At 43.0% G+C, this 17,806-nt stretch overlaps 1 protein-coding gene across 1 annotated transcript in view; it reads left to right on the top strand.

Annotated features, from left to right (window-relative positions):
* LOC139405891 (zinc finger protein 385D-like) overlaps positions 1-17,806 on the top strand; it is a 47,282-nt gene extending 29,476 nt beyond the window's left edge. Inside the window, exons 4-8 of the mRNA XM_071148333.1 lie at positions 1,611-1,779; positions 13,440-13,790; positions 14,056-14,237; positions 15,276-15,377; positions 16,233-17,806. Coding sequence (XP_071004434.1) covers positions 1,611-1,779; positions 13,440-13,790; positions 14,056-14,237; positions 15,276-15,377; positions 16,233-16,478 — 1,050 coding nt within the window. The 3' untranslated portion in view covers positions 16,479-17,806. The remainder of the gene's footprint in view (positions 1-1,610; positions 1,780-13,439; positions 13,791-14,055; positions 14,238-15,275; positions 15,378-16,232) is intronic.

Genomic DNA, 17,806 nt, shown 5'->3' with positions numbered 1-17,806 from the left:
GCTAATTGACAGTCTTATTTGATAAGATGTCTTTCTCACTTATAGACCATCCAAAAACGGATTGCCTCCTTCCCCACCTTAATCTGGTCTGTGTCAAATCTCAAGTATCGTTAAGGCAATTCTTCCACATCATTGCTCTAATGAAAGATGAATTATGGTCTTGATTACACTAATCCATATCACTCATCCATATCACTTGTCTTCTGGCAAAGATCCACTGATGGCTTGGATAACTGGAGCATGACATAAGGAAGCAATATATTGGAGGAAAGATAACATAGACATTAACCAGGTTTCCATCCAACCTTTTTATGGGTGTAAAGAATATGTCTGATAAAAAATGTTGTGACAGGCCTGATGGAAACAGCAAATTTGTCAGAAAACGTTCCAAATTTCAACCAAACAAAATACGCTAGACAAGGTGGGATCTTTTTGTCTCTGTAAAATGAATGATGCAAGAAAGGGAGGTGGAAATGCCTTTATGCGCAAATATTGATAGAATGACCATCATCATATCGAAGTAAATTTGAAGTCACGCGATGATATTGTGTGGCCCTTCCACTACGACTCATTTAGCAGGCTGTATATTAAGCTACAGATGAAATAAGTTATGATGAACTTCACAGGGTGGTGAAAGTGCAAGTTGATGAGCTTGATACTCCTTTCCAAAAAATATCTAGGGTCTTATTCTGATGACATGATTATCGAGGCTTGGCTGCCATTCGGAAAAATTTAAATGATCTTGCTCTTATCATGTAGGTAGCCTACCCGCACTGTATCTGCGAGATGTTGGTTAGAAGGCACGTGCCAAGGCCAGAAATTCGCTATGTAACGCATCATTTCTTCTGATTTCAGAATATTTGCATGAAAATCTGTTGCCAATTGGATGGAAACCTAGCTAGTGCCATGCTAGGCTTTTATTTTGGTTCCTTGCATTAGAGGATTTAGTATTTAATGCATTTTCCAATGCCAATTATTGTCTATGTCCTCCACAGACTAAATCAATTTACTTTGAGTGTAGAGAAAAGGTTTTTATTCTGGAAATTTCCATTTTGTTGATTTGCTGTAATGGCATGGAGAAATTTTCTCCAAAAAATTGCAAAAAGCAAGTAAGAATTCTTGTCACGGGCAAAGTCAGCCAGAAAGTAGATGGAGGTAAACAAGGACGACTGAAAGTTCTTGCATGTGGCCCAGTCCATGCGTCTGGGTAAATCCGTTGTGAAGGTGAATCTTGGAAGAATCGTGTCTGGACTCTAAACTCAAACAGCTACATTAATGAAACATCAGACTATCACATATTCACCATCACATGGCCCCTGATACTATACTGACATGTGAGACAAAAAATCACATAACAGGCAAAGGAGCATGGATAACATTGTAAATTAAACTGGGACAAACTCTGCAGCGCATTGTCCTTGTTAATGTCATTAATGTTTTTTTGATGCTGAACCCCTTTAAAGTTTGTGTCTACTCAGCACTATAAAAGGCAAAGCTTTGTAATACCTGCTCACTGTGTTATGTATATTTCATGAGCCACTGATTTGAGTTCGTTTTTGGTCACAGTTTGGCCAGGTTTAAATCGAGCCTGCTATTTGTTCTTCCCACAGAGCCAAGCCTTAGCCCACTACAAAGGAACAAAACACGCCAAGAAGCTGAAATCTCTGGACGCTACCAAATGTAAGCTCAGAGGTTCAGTGGTCACCAAGGAAACCACCAACCATGAAACCCCTAAGAGCATCGACCCTCCAGCAATGTGCTACGGCACTGACAGGAAAGGTTGGTCAATTTCCTTTACTTTCCTTCCGTATCCACTGTTTTTTCCAATCCCCATCCACTCTCTCTGTCTGTCACTCTTTCCTTTGTCACATCCATCCAACAAATTTCAAAAGGTGCCGAGTCTGCCAAAATACCTGACCAGGTCCCTTTCGTGTAAAGGTTGCAAATGAAAACAGTACAGAAACAGTGTGCTGATAGTTCTCTTTCTCCACATCCATTTGTTTTCACCTGGATAACATTACTGTACATGTTGTATATCTGATCATGGTGTCACAGTAGAGGAAGTTGGGAGCAGGAGGAAGTAGATACAGGAGACGTCTTGATGATGTATATTTACTACAGGAGACAGGCACCAGGACCAGATAAGCTTCACTGTCTTTTAATCTTTCTAAAATGTAGTCAGTGGAGGGTGACCTTCTGTCAGTTCCATTAGTCTTACAGCTAAACCCATTGGACCTGGAGAACCAGAGTGCTCTCTGGGTAACCTCTGTCCACTAGTGAAGTCTTCCTGTATCCATCTTTAATTGCCTAATAAAACAGCACCAATGAAACCTTGGACCATGGCTCTCCAGGATTAGGTCTGAGTGCCTCAGTATAGGGCCTACAATCCAATGTTCCATGAGTAAACAATTTTAAACCAGGAGCACATTTCTGGAGCACATACAAGCATCCATATTTTTGTGTTTTATTTTACCTTTATTTAACTATGGCAAGTCAGTTAAGAACAAAATCTTATTTTCAATGATTGCCTAGGAACAGTGGGTTAACTGCCTTGTTCAGGGGCAGTACGACAGATTTTTACCTTGTTAGCTCAGGGATTCAATCGTTTGGTTACTAGTCCGACGCTCTAACCACTAGGCTACCTGCCGCCCCATAATTGAGCTCAGGTTCTGTGATTCCTCTTTACACTCTGTAAGGCACTGCATTGTGAACCCTCTGGTCCCGCATGCTCACACCTGCAGAATAGGATCATTCACAATTTACAGAGAGGGTATCAACATATTTCAAAAGTCATCAGATATTTATTCCAATGGGACAATGTTTTGTCCACACATTGTAGTTACTTTACCCCTACCTACATGTACGAATTACATCGACTAACCTGTACCCCCATACATTGACTCTGTACCGGTACACCCTGTATATAGCCTCGTTAGTCAACAAGCTGGTCAACAATCTGGTCAATCCACATTTTAAATGTAGGAGGGGTATTAGAGGCCCACAATATAATAATACATTTCTTAGCAAAGTATGTAATAGTCATAAGCAAATTTTCTCTGTCAGGATCAAGAACAAAGTCCTGCTGGGCATTAAGATAGATACACGGGGTCATTTCAAACTGTTCATCTAGTATTTTCTGTGCAGCCGTATGTATAGATTGCCAAAATCTGGCAATCTCTCTACAGTTCCAAAATGCATGCATATACTGTGGGTTCCACTTTCAGAGGTACATCTTTTACAGTTAGGAGACATGTCCGTTTTCATTCTATGGAGTCTCAAAGGAGTGTAATACAATTTATACAAAAATGTGTAATTAGATTCTTTCATTTTTACATTAGTAGAGGAGCAGTATACCCTGTTGCAAACCTCCGCCCATAACTCATCACTGATAGTCAGACCAAGGTCCTTTTCCCAGATTATTTTCAAAGGAGTAAAGGAGGAGCCTCCTTTCTCAGAAAGGAGTCTATAGATATAAGAGATTTAGCATTTAATGGATTGTGCTGTGACAAGAAGGGTTTCAACTTCATTCAACTTCATTCAAGTTCTAAACCTCCTCTTGGAAGTAAATGAGGAAATGACATGTCTAATTTGAAGATATTTTAAAACAAAATGGGATCTTGGCACATTGAATTCACTGCAGAGCTCTTGAAAGGATTTCAGTGTTGTGGTTTTCTGATGAAATAGGTCTGAAAATGTCCTGATTCCGAGAGTATGCCAAAGATTAAAGTTGGCATCCTTCTGGACTTTTGACAAGTGTGGGTTGCCTACTATGGGCGAGTGAGAACATATTTGGGAGGAAATGCCCAGGTATTTCTTACAGTCCCTCCACGCTAGTAGGGTGCTATAAATCACAAAGGTTTTGACAATGTTGCCCACTTCACTAAAGTTATTCATGAATATAATTGAGCTTAGTGGCAATGAACCACAGGATTGGGCTTCTATCTGAATCCACGCTGACTCTTGTCTGTTTGTGATCCATGTTAGCATCTTGCGGATTTGGGCAGACCAGTAGTACAATTGAAGGAAGGGAAGGGCAAGACCACCCTTAGATTCAGGTTTCGATAAAGTGGAGAACTTTATCCTAGGTTTTTTATTGCCCCATATAAATTTGGTGATGCTTTGGTTAGTTGTTTTTAAAAAGGAAACTGGGAGATAGCATGGGAGCATCTGAAATAAATAGTTCAGTCTAGGGAGGATGTTCATACGGATGACATTAATTCTTCCTACTAAGCTAATTGGGGGGGGGGGGGGGAGATCCAGGTTTGGAGATCGTTCTTGATTCGGTCCAGGAGTGGAAGATAGTTTTCCTTGAAAAGGCTATTCAGATCTGGTGTTATGAAGATCCCAAGGTATTGAAACCCCTGTGTCTTCCATTGGAATGGACATAGTGTCTTCATAGAGCTGGTGAGTGTAAGATTGAGAGGGCAGACAGTGGATTTGTTAAAATGTATCTTAAAACCTGAAAACTTGCCATACTGAGCAATTGTGTCTAAAATGGGAGGGAGGGATTTCTCAGGGTTGAATATGTAGAGCAAGACATCATCCGCGTAAAGCGAAATCTTGTGCTGCAGGCCGCCTGCAGAAACACCCATAATACTTGAATTGCTCCTTATCAACTCTGCTAGGGGCTCCGCCCCCAACAAGTATAGCAGGGGGGACAGCAAGCACCCTTGTCTTGTGCCCTGTCCCAAAGGGAATCTGTCAGAATTCAGTCCGTTATTAGTCACCATGGCATTTGGATGAGAGTATAGTGATTTGATCCATTTAATAAAGTTTGGGCCCATATTGAACTTTTCTAAGAGTGAGAACAGAAAGCTCCACTCCATCCTGTCGAACTCCTTCTCAGCATCCAGTGAAGCCAGCAGGACAGGGTCTTCTGTGCGTTTACTTGATCAATAATATCAAAAAGATGGCAAATGTTATCAGAAGAGTATCTTTCTCTAATAAATCCAGTTTGGTCTGCTTTTATTATTTTGGGAAGAAGAGTGTTTAGTCTTTTGCGAGCAATTTGGTAATTATTTTGTAGTCAAAATCCAACACGCTTATGGGCCAGAAGGACGAGCAGGATAGAGGGTCTTTGTATTTTTTGAGCAACACTGTAATGCGAGCTGTGTGCATTGAGTCTGGGAGAACTCAGTTTTTGCAAAAATCATCCAGCATTGGCATGAAAATAAGCTTTGTAGAACTCTCTGGGGAATCCATCTGGGCCTGGGGACTTGTTAGGTGGCATGGAGGTAATTGCCTCCAGGATCTCCTCAGGAGTGAAGGGGGAGTTGAGATCTTCTTGGTCGGTATCTGATAGTTTAGGTAGCGAGAGTACCTTTAGGAAGGAGTGGAGTTCTGCCTCTGTGTGTTTTCTCTCAGAGGTATATAGTTTGCAGTAAAAATCATGAAAAGTTAAATTGATATTTTTTGGGTCATATGTGACCTCGTCCTCTGCTGTTCGGATAGCCGTGATTGTACGCTCTGACTGCTCTTTTTTAAATCGGTAAGCAAGCAATCTACTCGGCCTATTGCTATACTCATGGCATTTCTGTTTAGTAAAGAAAACTTATTTTAAATCTCCCAAGTATAGTCCAAATTCAGTTTGGCTTTGGCTGCTTTAAGTTGACTCCAGGAGGTGCTGTCTGGGGATTGTTTATGCACTCTTTCACAGCATTTTAGCTCCCTCTCAAGATCTAGCCTGTGTGCTTCCATTGCTTTTTTCTTAGAGGAAGCATATGCAATTAGATGACCTCTTAGTGTGGCATTGGCAGCGTCCCACATTGTGGCCAGAGAAACAAGAGAATCGTTGTTGTCTTGTGTGGAGTTGTCTATCCATGTAGTAACCAATGCATGTAGCGCTTCGTTTAATAACATGGAGGTGTTGAATTTCCAGCTCTTTGACCTCGGGATGTTTTTGCAGAGGTCAAAGCGGAGGTGGACAAAGGCGTGATCTGAAAGTGCTATGGGTCCGTTTGTACACGTGGCTGAATATATGATACTGTTTGGGATAAAAATGTAATCTATACGGGAGTAGGTGTTATGGACATTGGAGTAGTATGTATAGTCCATAGATGAGCTATTACTCACTCTCCAGTCCCATCAGTCCCATCTCTTTAGTAAGAGAGTTCAACATCTTTGCAGATCTAGGATTTGTGGTGGGGACTTGAGATTATTTGTCTAGGGTTGGGTTAAGGGTACAATTAAAATCTCTGGCCACCATGCCAAAGGAAACACAATACTCATTGAACAGGGTTATCATTTTTGGCATGAAAGCAGGAGTATCTGTGTTAGGGGCGTATATGTTTAAGATAGTAATTGGTTGTCCATACAGTGACCCAGTTATCAAAATAAATCTCCCCTCATTCTTATGGATAAGTATGGCTGTACCTCTACTGTTTGATTTGAAAGATGAGAAATACACCTGTCCCACCCAAGCTCTGCAGAGTTTGGCATGTTCGGCATCACAGAGGTGTGTCTCTTGTAATAGCGCGATGTCTGCTTTCCGTTTTATTGCATGCCCTAGACCATGGCAGTTCCATGTCAATAGATTTAAGGTGCTAGACATCGTCATCGAACAGTAATCGAACTTTATTGCAAGTCATCTCTGGATAATGGTGGATAATAGTTACAGCTGCGTTCACATAAAAGGAAAATAAATGGTATACATAAAATAATCATCTCTGAACACCCCAGCCGAGTTCCCAAACAACTCGACATATCCCGTTTGATTTATTACCCCCCCCCCCCTCAAAAACAACCAAAAAACCAGGAACAGTTAGCAACACACAACGTCTCCCCCTCCCCAACAAAGAAATGCCTCATCCTCTCCTCTCCGCCCACATTGAGTAAGTGACAATGTAGCCCCCGTCCAGACCACATTAAAAGAGGGAGAAAATAAAATCAATAGCCCAGCCTACATATACCTCCCCCAAGGGACATAGGGAACCACAAGTAATAATAGCAACGGAAAAAAGGGAAATAAAAGTAGGCTGAAACGTTAGTAGGCCTAGGTTAGGCTATAGAATAGGCCTAGGTTAGGCTATAGAATAGGCCTAGGTTAGGCTATAGAATAGGCCTAGGTTAGGCTATAGAATAGGCCTAGGTTAGGCTATAGAATAGGCCTAGGTTAGGCTATAGAATAGGCCTAGGTTAGGCTATAGAGCCCATCCCTCTCAGCTAAAGGAAAATAAATATAGATTAGACGGCTATAATGACATTTAGCAGGGCGGGTGAGTCTTTGGATATCGGCTATATGTTGTCTTACCCCCTTTAGCAATAACAGTAGTCGTATTTAGTCATTGGTCCATTTCTCATTGACCAGGATTGTCTTTCAAAAAACGTTTTGCCTCTTCGGAAGTTGCTGAAGAATCCTGAGCTCGTTTGGGTATTTGAATCTCCTAAAGATGCCTCAGTCAATGGAGTATTTCTTCAACTCGTCAAACTCTCAGCACTTCCGGCGTATTCCAGCTGACAGGTCCTGGTGTAAAGTGAGTTTGGCTTTCCCCACTGTAATGGTGTTGATTTTCACCGCCTGTAGGATTCGTTCTTTGTCGGTGAATCTCAGGAAACGTATGGTGATTGGGCGCGGTGGTTGTCTGGTTGCTGGTGGGAGCCTCAGTGCTCGGTGAGCTCTCTTGAGTTCTATGGGCCTGTCAGTGGACAGCTGGAGCCACTCGGGAAGTTTGTCTTGCAGGTAGCGGATCAGTGGCATGTTTCCCTCTTCTTTTTCGCCCAGATTTAATAGAACACAATTATTCCTTCGCCCCCTGTTTTCCAGGTCCTCTGTTTTCTCTTCCAGATGCTCTATTTTCTTTTTAGCATATGCTATTGTTTCCATGGCGTCGGTCAATAAGTTTTCCATGGATAGGATTCGCCTCTCTGCCTCGTCCAGTCGCCCCACGTTTATGGTTATCTTGTTGTTGATGTCAGGCAAAGCATTTTCCAGGATTGTCACCTTGCCTCCTATTGCACTGAGCTTAGAGTTAATGGCATCTAATTTAATGTTGAGTTCTGTACGTTGGGATCTCAACTCAGAAAGGATGTCTTCGACAGAGTGCGAGGTTGGCATTCGTTGGGCCTCGAGGGGGAAAGGGTCCTCTTGCTCCTGGCTAATGGCGCTAGCTTTTTCTGAAGCTAGCTGCTTCTTGGAGGCTTTTTCCGCCGCTAATACTCGAGTCCGGGTAAAAATGTTACCTGTAATGTCGCCTTTTGTAGCCGCCATGACTTTTTGACTAAAGCTAAATGAGTTTAAACAGGAAGTGGAGGTAAGATTAGGAATTGGAAACTATTTGTGCTGAGCTCTTAGTTCATGCGGCCTTCTCGTTCAAGGGTCACGTGATTCCTCATTGTGTTACTTTTTATAATTTTTTACTTTAGTTTATTTGGTAAATATTTTCTTAACTCTTTCTTGAACTGCATTGTTGGTTAAGGGCTTGTAAGTAAGCATTTCACAGTAAGGTCTGCACCGGTTGTATTCGGCGCATGTGACAAATAAAGTTTGATTGGAGTTGTGAAGGTAGAGTATACCAGGTAACTTTTTAATATAACGTTTGCTCCACAATGGGGGATTTTGTCTATGTATGTGTTGGTCCTCCTCACGTTTTCTTAATTGAAACCCCCTTTAGCGAGAGCGATAGTGATATCACCCTTCAGTCTGGTACACACCTAGTGAATTCCAAAACAAGCTTTAGTTTATTCAGCCAGTATATATTTTAATATTTATGCATTTGTTAAAGAAATGCAGTCCAGAGCTCACTCATAGGTGTGTTTCAAGAGCAAGCCCACATGTGGAAAATATTGTTCACAAACTAATGTTTAAAAATAAGACCCTGAAAGGCCTCAAAGACAGACCATTAAACACTGTACCGGGAAAGGAACAAATAGCCATAAATCATTTTCATCACTGACCTCCCAAAACAAAACAAGCAGGTTTCTTCTCCACCTCACTGTCGTGTCTACAAAGCGTGGGAGCATCCGTTTGTCAAAAGTGGCGTTGGGTAATGAATATTAATGTGCTCAGATGTCAGGGAAATTAATTGGCGAGGCGGGTAAACGCCACATTATCTTTAGGGCTGAAGTATTTAGCGGTATATCAGTGCCCTTGAGCTCCTCTAATGAAAAGCAGAGGTCAGGGAAGAGAAATGGCTACGGAGAGCAGATATGAGGAATGGGGAGAGGAACTGCAGTCTCTCTTGATAGTGGGCTCTCAGTGTTGATGCAACACTTCTGCCAAAGAGCCATTATAACACACATTCTGTGTACATGTGAGTTCATGTATTTTCTGTATGCATTTTGAGGATGTGTGTGTGTGTGTGTGTGTGTGTGTGTGTGTGTGTGTGTGTTTTAGACTTGTGAACTGGTGTGTGGCTTCGAATTGACAGCTGGCCACAGTGAGATTGTATAGATTAGCCAATGACTTAGCCACTGCTTGTCAAGCTGTGTGTGGGGGTGTCTGTCTGTGTATGTGTGCATGTGTGTGCATGCACGTGGCTAAGAAAGAGAAGAGTTGCCCATAACGCAGTCACCATCTCTCTGTTCCAGTCCAGTGCCTGAGGAAATGTACCCTGATATTAGCTATTAAGGAGCAGATTGTCAGGGGAGCCATGCCTGCACTGACAGCAGCTGCACAATAGAACAGGCATGGGACATGGGGGCTAGCTTAGGCTTGTTCAGCCATCAGTTAACCACTAAAGCTCCCCATGCACGTCTCCTAACCAACGAGGAATTCAAAGATCCAAATCTGTACGCACTGAGTTGGAAAACGCCCTTACACACAGACATGCATCACAAAGTGGCAAAGCTGATGACTCTGTGCATGAAACCTGCTTTTCACTTGCGTGGAACTATGATTTACTGTAAATACCCTCATTTGTGATGAAGTTCTGAGGAGGTTTAAAGCTGTAGAAACTTTTCAAACGGATTTTGTCTGGAGAATGAATTCCAATGAGGAAGGAGGGGCTGAATGAGTCAACGGAAGATCTTTGACCCTTGCTGTGAAATATCTCAAAGATAATTTTGCTCTGTTATCCAAATGATAATCACTAACATTATAAATACACTTCTGTATCAAAGGAAAGAATGCCTCACAACTGCAGGGCCTTGAGGGGTTTCTGTCCTTTAAGTCATGGTGGCATATAATGGGGCTCAATCATTTTAATTAAAGCGCTTAATCCAGCATCATTGAGAAAGGTAATCAGATATCATGGGGCGCTCTGTGATTGCCTGGAAGCCTAACGAGAGTGTAAGGATTTGAGAAGAGCATTTCTGCTCTATCGCCAAAGGAAATCTCCTTGGCAAACTGAGAGCTATAGAGGTATAGAAACAGGTGACGTGGGCCTCCCGAGTGGCGCATTGGTCTAAGGCACTGCATCGCAGTGATAGAGGCATTACTACAGACCCTGGTTCGTTCCCGGGCTGTTCCACAACTGGCCGTGGCCAGGAGTCACATAGGACGGTGCACAGCGTCATCCAGGTTAGGGGAGGGTTTGGCCGAGGGGGCTTACTTGGCTCATCGCGCCCTAGCGATTCCTTGTGGTGGGCCGAGTGCTTGCAGGCTGACCCCGGTCGCCAGTTGAACGGTGTTTCCTCTGACACATTGGTGCGGATGTTAAGGAGCGAGGTTAGGCGGGTCATGTTTGGAGGACGCATGACTCCACCTTTGCTTCTCCCAAACCCGTTGGGGAGTTGCAGCGATGAGACAAGATCAAAATTGGGGGGTAAACAGATGACGAAAAAGATGGGGAGCTCTCCAAGAGGGTCATGATAGCTGTCTCTTTCCCCCAATCAAATTCCCTCTTTCTTTGTGGCATCCACTCTCTTTCCCTCTCTCTCTCTCTCTCTCTCTCTCTCTCTTTATTGTGTCCCTCTTTTGATTTGATCTCCTTTCCTCCCCCTTTCCTTCTGGGGCCCTTGCACTCCCTCCTCTTCCTTTCTTTCACATACTGTATTTTTCATCCCCTCCTTCTCTCTCACTGTTGCTTCCTCTCTCTCGTTCCGTCTCCTTACTCCTTTCCTTATTTACTCTATTACCCTTTATCTTCCCTTTTCTCTCTTTCTCTCCCTCACTACCCCCCCCCCCCTCTCTCTTGGCCCATAGCTGCCAGTCCCCACCCGCCGCCTCTCTAGATTGATCACAGTCATTACCTTCATTAATGAGAGGTGATTGAGTTCTTAACAGAGCCAGTTAGGTCACAGCGAGTGGGGATATGGATTACTGGAGCCTTCCCAGAGTAGAGGGCGTTTTAGGCCAGCCAAGTACACTATAATCACCTGCTCGCGAAAGGCAAATGGCGCTTTTAATGACGTTATGGAACATGAGTGCACTGCAATGCAAGAACAGACACATGCATGTGCCTATATTGCCTTTTGAACAGGCCACCCTTGATTGAAATGGAGGTGTGTCACTGAAATGGGATTTCCTGTTTAAAAGATGAAGCAACGAAGAGTCACATCCGTGCTTGTGTGTGAACAGTACACAACCACACACATACTGTAAATATAACATACTGTGTATACTCACCACAAAAACACAGGGTACATAGAGAGAGTACATACTCAAAAGCACATGTATAGAGACACACATGTGCGCATGCAAGCACAATACATGTATGTTGACAGACAAACTACAAAAACACATTTAACCCTGCTTTTCAAGGACAAATCAAATCATTATCTTGTGCTGAAAACCTGCCCACAGAAGGAGGTAGGTCGACAGCTCTTGGTCTCTAGTGAGTTGGCTTTGATTGAGTGATTGGCTTAGTGTGACTGCGGGGTGTTTTGATACCTGGCACTCAAGAGAAGTCTGGGAGTAGCTGGATGATAATTGCAGGGGGGTGAGGGAACTGTTATTGTTTTCCTCTTAGCATAAACAGTATTCAACGGTGACAATGTGAAGCCCACCATCAATTACCATCCAATTAAAGATTCACCCAAATGCTAATTATGGTGATGTCGTGTCTTTACTATCATTAAATTGAAGACTTTTAGTTTTTATCAAAGATTCTCTGTAATTAGTATTACGCGATCAACTGATTAATCATGTAACTGTAATTAACTAGGAAGTCGGGGCACCAAGGAAAAATATTCAGATTACAAAGTTATAATTTCCTAAAATAACTTTTCAGATATTTTATCTGATCAATTAGTCTTCGAATTAAATAATTATTTACTTTACCTCACGTTAGTCTCATTCCAAACGTCATAAATTGGTGGTTATCTGCACGAACCCAGTCTTCACTATGAGTCATCCATACATCAATTGTCTTAAATCATTTATTTATTACTAACTAAGTAATTCACAGAAATGCATAAACAAACAAACAAACAAGGTAAATGTGGTTACAAGAAATTATAGAAGAATGTGCCCTAGTGGGCTAAACCGGCATTGCGGCTTGTTAGACAAAAGGGAAGTGGGGGTCGACTACAGAGTGATAATTATAACAACTGAAATGCTAATCCTTGCTCACTCATTCGGGAACAATTGCAATCAATATATATATTTACGCTCAGTGTGTCGTCTTGATCGCTGGTGAAAAGTTTGTTTCTTTTGTAGAATTGTCCGTCTCTCTCCCTCTCGGTTGTGGTTAGAGTGGATTGTTCAGAGTGACATTCATTAGTTTCGTTATAGAATGAATGTTTCGGCGGTTGTCGTTCTTCGCGTTCAATGATACCGAATTCCTAGCTGCAGACTAGTAATTAATCTCAAAGACTTGTTCTTATTCTGTCGGTATCGATACTCTAAGAGTTTAACCACGTGGTATGGTTAAAAGATTCAGCAATGGTCATGTGAAACTTCATGCAAAGTCTTCGAATAATTCAATTGAGATCTTATGGAATAAGCAATTACAATTCATGCACTGGAAGATTGATCAATACTCAACGACATTAAATTGTCACAAATCACATTCATTCTTTTACGTTCATCAACACTAATAAATGAAAGCATTTTTTGTGTTTGTAATTACATACCAAAACTAAAGGCTGCTCTCAAAATCACCTTAATAGCAGAAAGTGAATGAATTGCTTGTTCTTGGACTGTGATAAATGTATGTCTAGAGATGTTGTAACTCCCATCATTATTGTGCTTCTCTGACACGTCTACTGGGATAAATAAGAGCCATACATAGTGGTTCGCTAAAATAGCACGACATAATTCACTATTGATTCGCTCCCTTGGCTGCCGATCTTCACTCTGTGTCATTGCAGTAGAGAGAACTGAGAGGAATTGACATCGATCAGGGGATGCTGCCGAGACTAAAATGTCATTTTGGTAAATGAGGAGCCAGTTCACTGTATTTTTTTTATAACGACTTGTGTTGTTTCTCTCATCAGATCTTATTGATCCATGGATGACTTTGATCTCTCTACATGAGACAATTATTTTTGGTGCAGTAGTGGTCTTGTAACATGTTAATTTACCTTCCCTGCTGAAAAAGCATATCTATCGCCCTCTGCAGATGGCTTTCCAGGTGCATCGCCGCTACCACTATCTCCTGTGCTCACACTGGCTCCAACCCTGGGATCCCTGGCATCATCCCTGGCACCCATGACATCAATGTTACCACCCCTGGCACCTACGCTGGCATCGAGACCCAACTCATCCACAGGGACAGAGACTACCTCAGCTACAGGATGGGACGACCGGGCCTCGCCCAAACCCAGCTCACCTATAGAACCAGACATGGAGGAGGAGCAAGAGGCTGGGACAGACCCGGAGACGGAGGAAGAGAAAGCCAGGCGTCTGCTCTACTGCTCGCTCTGCAAGATGGCCGTCAACTCGGCATCCCAACTGGAGGCTCATAACAGCGGTGAGAGATCTGCCCTCCTCTCAGGGTCTCCTGTCCCTGAGGGGCTCGATCGCTAACCCTGTATAGCAGCTCTTAAATAGAGTTCACTCTTCTGTGAATGTGAATAACACAGCCAATCATGTCCATCAATTGATTGGTAGGGTCTATTCATTGGCAAATAATGTCAGTGCCTCTCAAAGCTGTTTCATAATATTGGCAAAGGACTGTGGATGCAAATGCTTGAACGACCTTATTGTGGCTCACTTTTTCCTATTTTATCATCCAGGTACGAAGCACAAGACCATGCTAGAGGCCAGGAGTGGTGTGGGCTCCATCAAGTCCTTCCCCCGGCCAGGGGTCAAGAGTAAGCTAGCTCCGCCCACCAAGGCAGCCACGGGCCTGCAGAACAAAACATTTCACTGTGAGATCTGCAATGTACCCGTCAACTCCGAGACACAGCTAAAACAGGTGGGATACACCAGGGTGTTACATGAACATTAGCCATTGTATATTACCACAGTTCCATGAGTGAACATTGTGAATTTGGTTCATGGAAATGGTTTGAATTCACTATATTTAAAATGTAATGTTTCTTATCAGTGGTATAGCTGTATCTGTCTCTCTTGGGTTCGTTGAAGTAGTGTCTAATTGGAAATGATTACAAAGCCTACGTAATATAACCTTGAAATGACAGAAAACAGTTTTCAAGCAATGATTACACTAAATGAATAGAAACAAATTAGTAGGTAGGCTTTCAAAACTGGATGAATGGAACATGTCTTCAAGTTTTTTTATATATATATTTGGACTTTTAGAGTGCCGCATTGATCACGCAATTTTGACATATTGCATTTACTGGCAATTTTCTTGTACCTCTACGGCTGACAACCCTTCCAAATCAATTAGTGGTGTTCTGTCCTCCTTGGTCGTTTAGAGCCCCCTTAACTCTTAAGGATCTGGCCCTTTTTTTCAAATTTCACCTAAAATTACATACCCAAATCTACCTGCCTGTAGCTCGGGACCTGAAGCAAGGGTATGCATATTCTTGCTACCATTTGAAAGGAAACACTTTGACGTTTGTGGAAATGTTAAATCAATGTAGGAGAATATGTCTGCATTTCTGTTCAAAATGTTGTATCAGGACTGCCCAAATGGGCATAATTGTTTTATTAATACATTTTCAAGTTCATAACTGTGCACTCTCCTCAAACAACAGCATGGTATTATTTCACTGTAATAGCTACTGTAAATTGAACAGTGCAGTTAGATTAATAATAATTTAAGCTTTCTGACAATATCAGATATGTCTGTGTCCTGGGAAATGTTCTTGTGTTCAAATGTTCTCTTACTTACAACCAATGCTAATCACATTAGCCTACATTAGCTCAACCGTCCCACAGGGGACCCACCGATCCTGTAGAGGTTTAAATAAATCTAGGACCAATCACTTGTAGTCACTCTCTTTCTTACTATATAACCTTACTGTCCTCTCCATCACTCCTCCAGCACATCAGCAGCAGACGTCACAAAGACCGAGCGGCAGGCAAACCGGCCAAACCCAAATACAGTCCCTACAGTAAACTCCCGAAAGGCCAGGCCACACAACCAGTAAGTCCCTCCTTGTCTCAATACTGACAAAATACAGAATCATAGGAAGCACCTAAACAATCAGAAAGTCTCTACTACACAAATCTATGTCACCAAGATGTGAGAGACACGATTGAGGGTATCTCTTTCTCTTGTTTTGTCATCTAAAACAGTGTTCTTCATGATTTGTTTATTCAATAGCCCCTGGATATGAAGTTGATACGGTTTGTGACTTTACAGGCCTAGTAAAAATGAAGGTCTGAGACCAGCATGCTAAAGGTGTAATGTATTGGGGATTCATCTGGGGCCAAATGGCAGAAAAAAGTGAGGGAAAAGTCAAGTTTCCATCATGGGTCTCATAAAGTGGCAGACAGAGATAACTTGCGACCAGGCCCAGGGGTTGACAATCTGTGGGAAATGACTCCTCTTAAATCCCATCCTCAGCTGTATTAACCCAGAGGAGAAACTTTTATATGGAAAGAGCAAAGATTCCTCCCAGTAGGTTAGAATACATGAGTCAGTTGATTGACAGCACATAACAATTTCCATCTTGGTGTTCAGAGGAAGCTCCATTACCCTATCACTAATACAGAAGACGATTTCAAAGGGCTCCATTGACCTTCAAACCCATACTCTCAGACACTGATTTAGTTTTTGTTCTCTCCCTCTCGCTTTCCCTCTCACTCACTCTCCTCTCTCTCTCTCTCTCTCTCTCTCTCTCTCTCTCTCTCTCTCTGTCTATCTCTCTCTGTCTCTCTCGCTCTCTCTCTGTCTCTCTCTCTCTCTGTCTCTCTTGCTCTCGCTCTCTCGCTCTGCCTCTCTCTCTCTCTCTCTCTCGCACTCTCTCTTTCTCTCTCTCTCTCTCTCACTCTCCAGGTGAAGCTGACAGTGGGGAAGGAGTTGTGCCAACCTCAGATAACCCAGATAATGCCCGCTCACCTGGCAGCATTGGCATCAGCAGCAGCAGCTATGGGCTCGGCCTTCCCCGGCCTCCGCTCCACCCACGCTCCCTCCCATGGCCCCACCCTTTTTCAGACACAGACCCTCCCTGCTGCCCTGCTCCGCCCCGCCCCCGGGCCTGTCAGGACCTCCCATACACAGTTACTGTTTGCCCCCTACTGACTCACAACCCCACCCTATAGACTCTATGGACTTCCCATGACGGACATGCCACGGAAGTTGTTATGAACCAGAGTCCCCTTCCCTCTGCTTGTCCCTCTATACATTTGGACCACAGGCCACCTTCACCAGAATATGGGGATAATAGGCACAGAGGAATTGTTTAACCCATACTGACAGATAAACCCTACTGGGCTGGCCAGATCTCCCGTTATGGATTTCCCAAGGATCCCATCAATGGCCCAGAATTGATCAGCGTCCCCCTTCCCTCTGCTGTTCCCCCTACATTCAGAGAAGAACCACACCCGAAACGAATAACGGCTAAAATATACAGATGGCCGCGGTGTGTTAGCGATCACCTGCTGGGTGTGAACGATCCAACATGTAGAATCGTGGGGAAATAATAGCCGATGTTCTGGTCAGAGGCGGTAGGACGGCCACCCACGGCTTTTAACTGTTCGTCGTCCTGGTGTGTATCCTCTGAAGACTACCATCTTCACCAAAACATGTGGACTACAGACAACCTGAAGCATTACATCTGGACTACTGCCCACTCTATTCCATTTGGATTACTACTGCTCTACAGCATTAACCCTGCATCTCCTGTTTAACTGGACTACAGGCCGGTCTCATCAGTACTGTAGGACCACCCTGCCGAATCTACTCGCCCGTCTTCACTGAGTCATTGACTCATCACAATCCCCTCCTATAGTAGCTAATACTTAGTAGTACCCACACAGCCACCCACGTTCCTGTGCCATTCTCTTACCCATGAATCATACCCAAGAACAGGACTTGGAGTTATATTGTACTGCAATAATGTATAAGACAAACCGGTGAACTATGCAGTGTCATTTCTGTCTAATACAAGGCACCGTTTGAGCTGTAATTGTGCTATAGGGATATCATATTTGTAAAGATAGTGGTGCACTAAGATCATTGCTTCAGTGGAGGTAGCTATCACTCATGTTTGTAAAAAAGACTGGTAAGGATCTCCTCTTTTGCTGTTTGCACTTTAAGTCCCCTCTCTGTTGATGTCTACAGTGCATTAGATGGCTAGAGTATGTGTTGTAGTTCCTCTTGCATTACGTGTAGGTGTCTGTTAGTGTGTAAGTGTTTGTTTCTTTGTGTGTGTGCGTATGTGTGTGGGTGTGTGTATATGGGTGTTTGTGTGTGACCTTGCCCTCCACCTTAAAGCCATCCCAGCTGACACCCAATAACCATTCTGAATGACCACATCATGGGCTCAAGGGACCACTAAGGCTTGTGTATAATATCTGTTAATGTGTAAAAGATGAACCGTTTCAAATAAAAGAGTCTTACTTTGTTAA

This window comes from Oncorhynchus clarkii, chromosome 3, assembly GCF_045791955.1.
Source record: "Oncorhynchus clarkii lewisi isolate Uvic-CL-2024 chromosome 3, UVic_Ocla_1.0, whole genome shotgun sequence".
In the NCBI taxonomy this organism is placed as follows: Eukaryota; Metazoa; Chordata; class Actinopteri; order Salmoniformes; family Salmonidae; genus Oncorhynchus; species Oncorhynchus clarkii.
The sequence above is the reverse complement of the archived record's forward strand: the minus strand, read 5'-3'. Positions and strand labels throughout refer to the sequence as shown.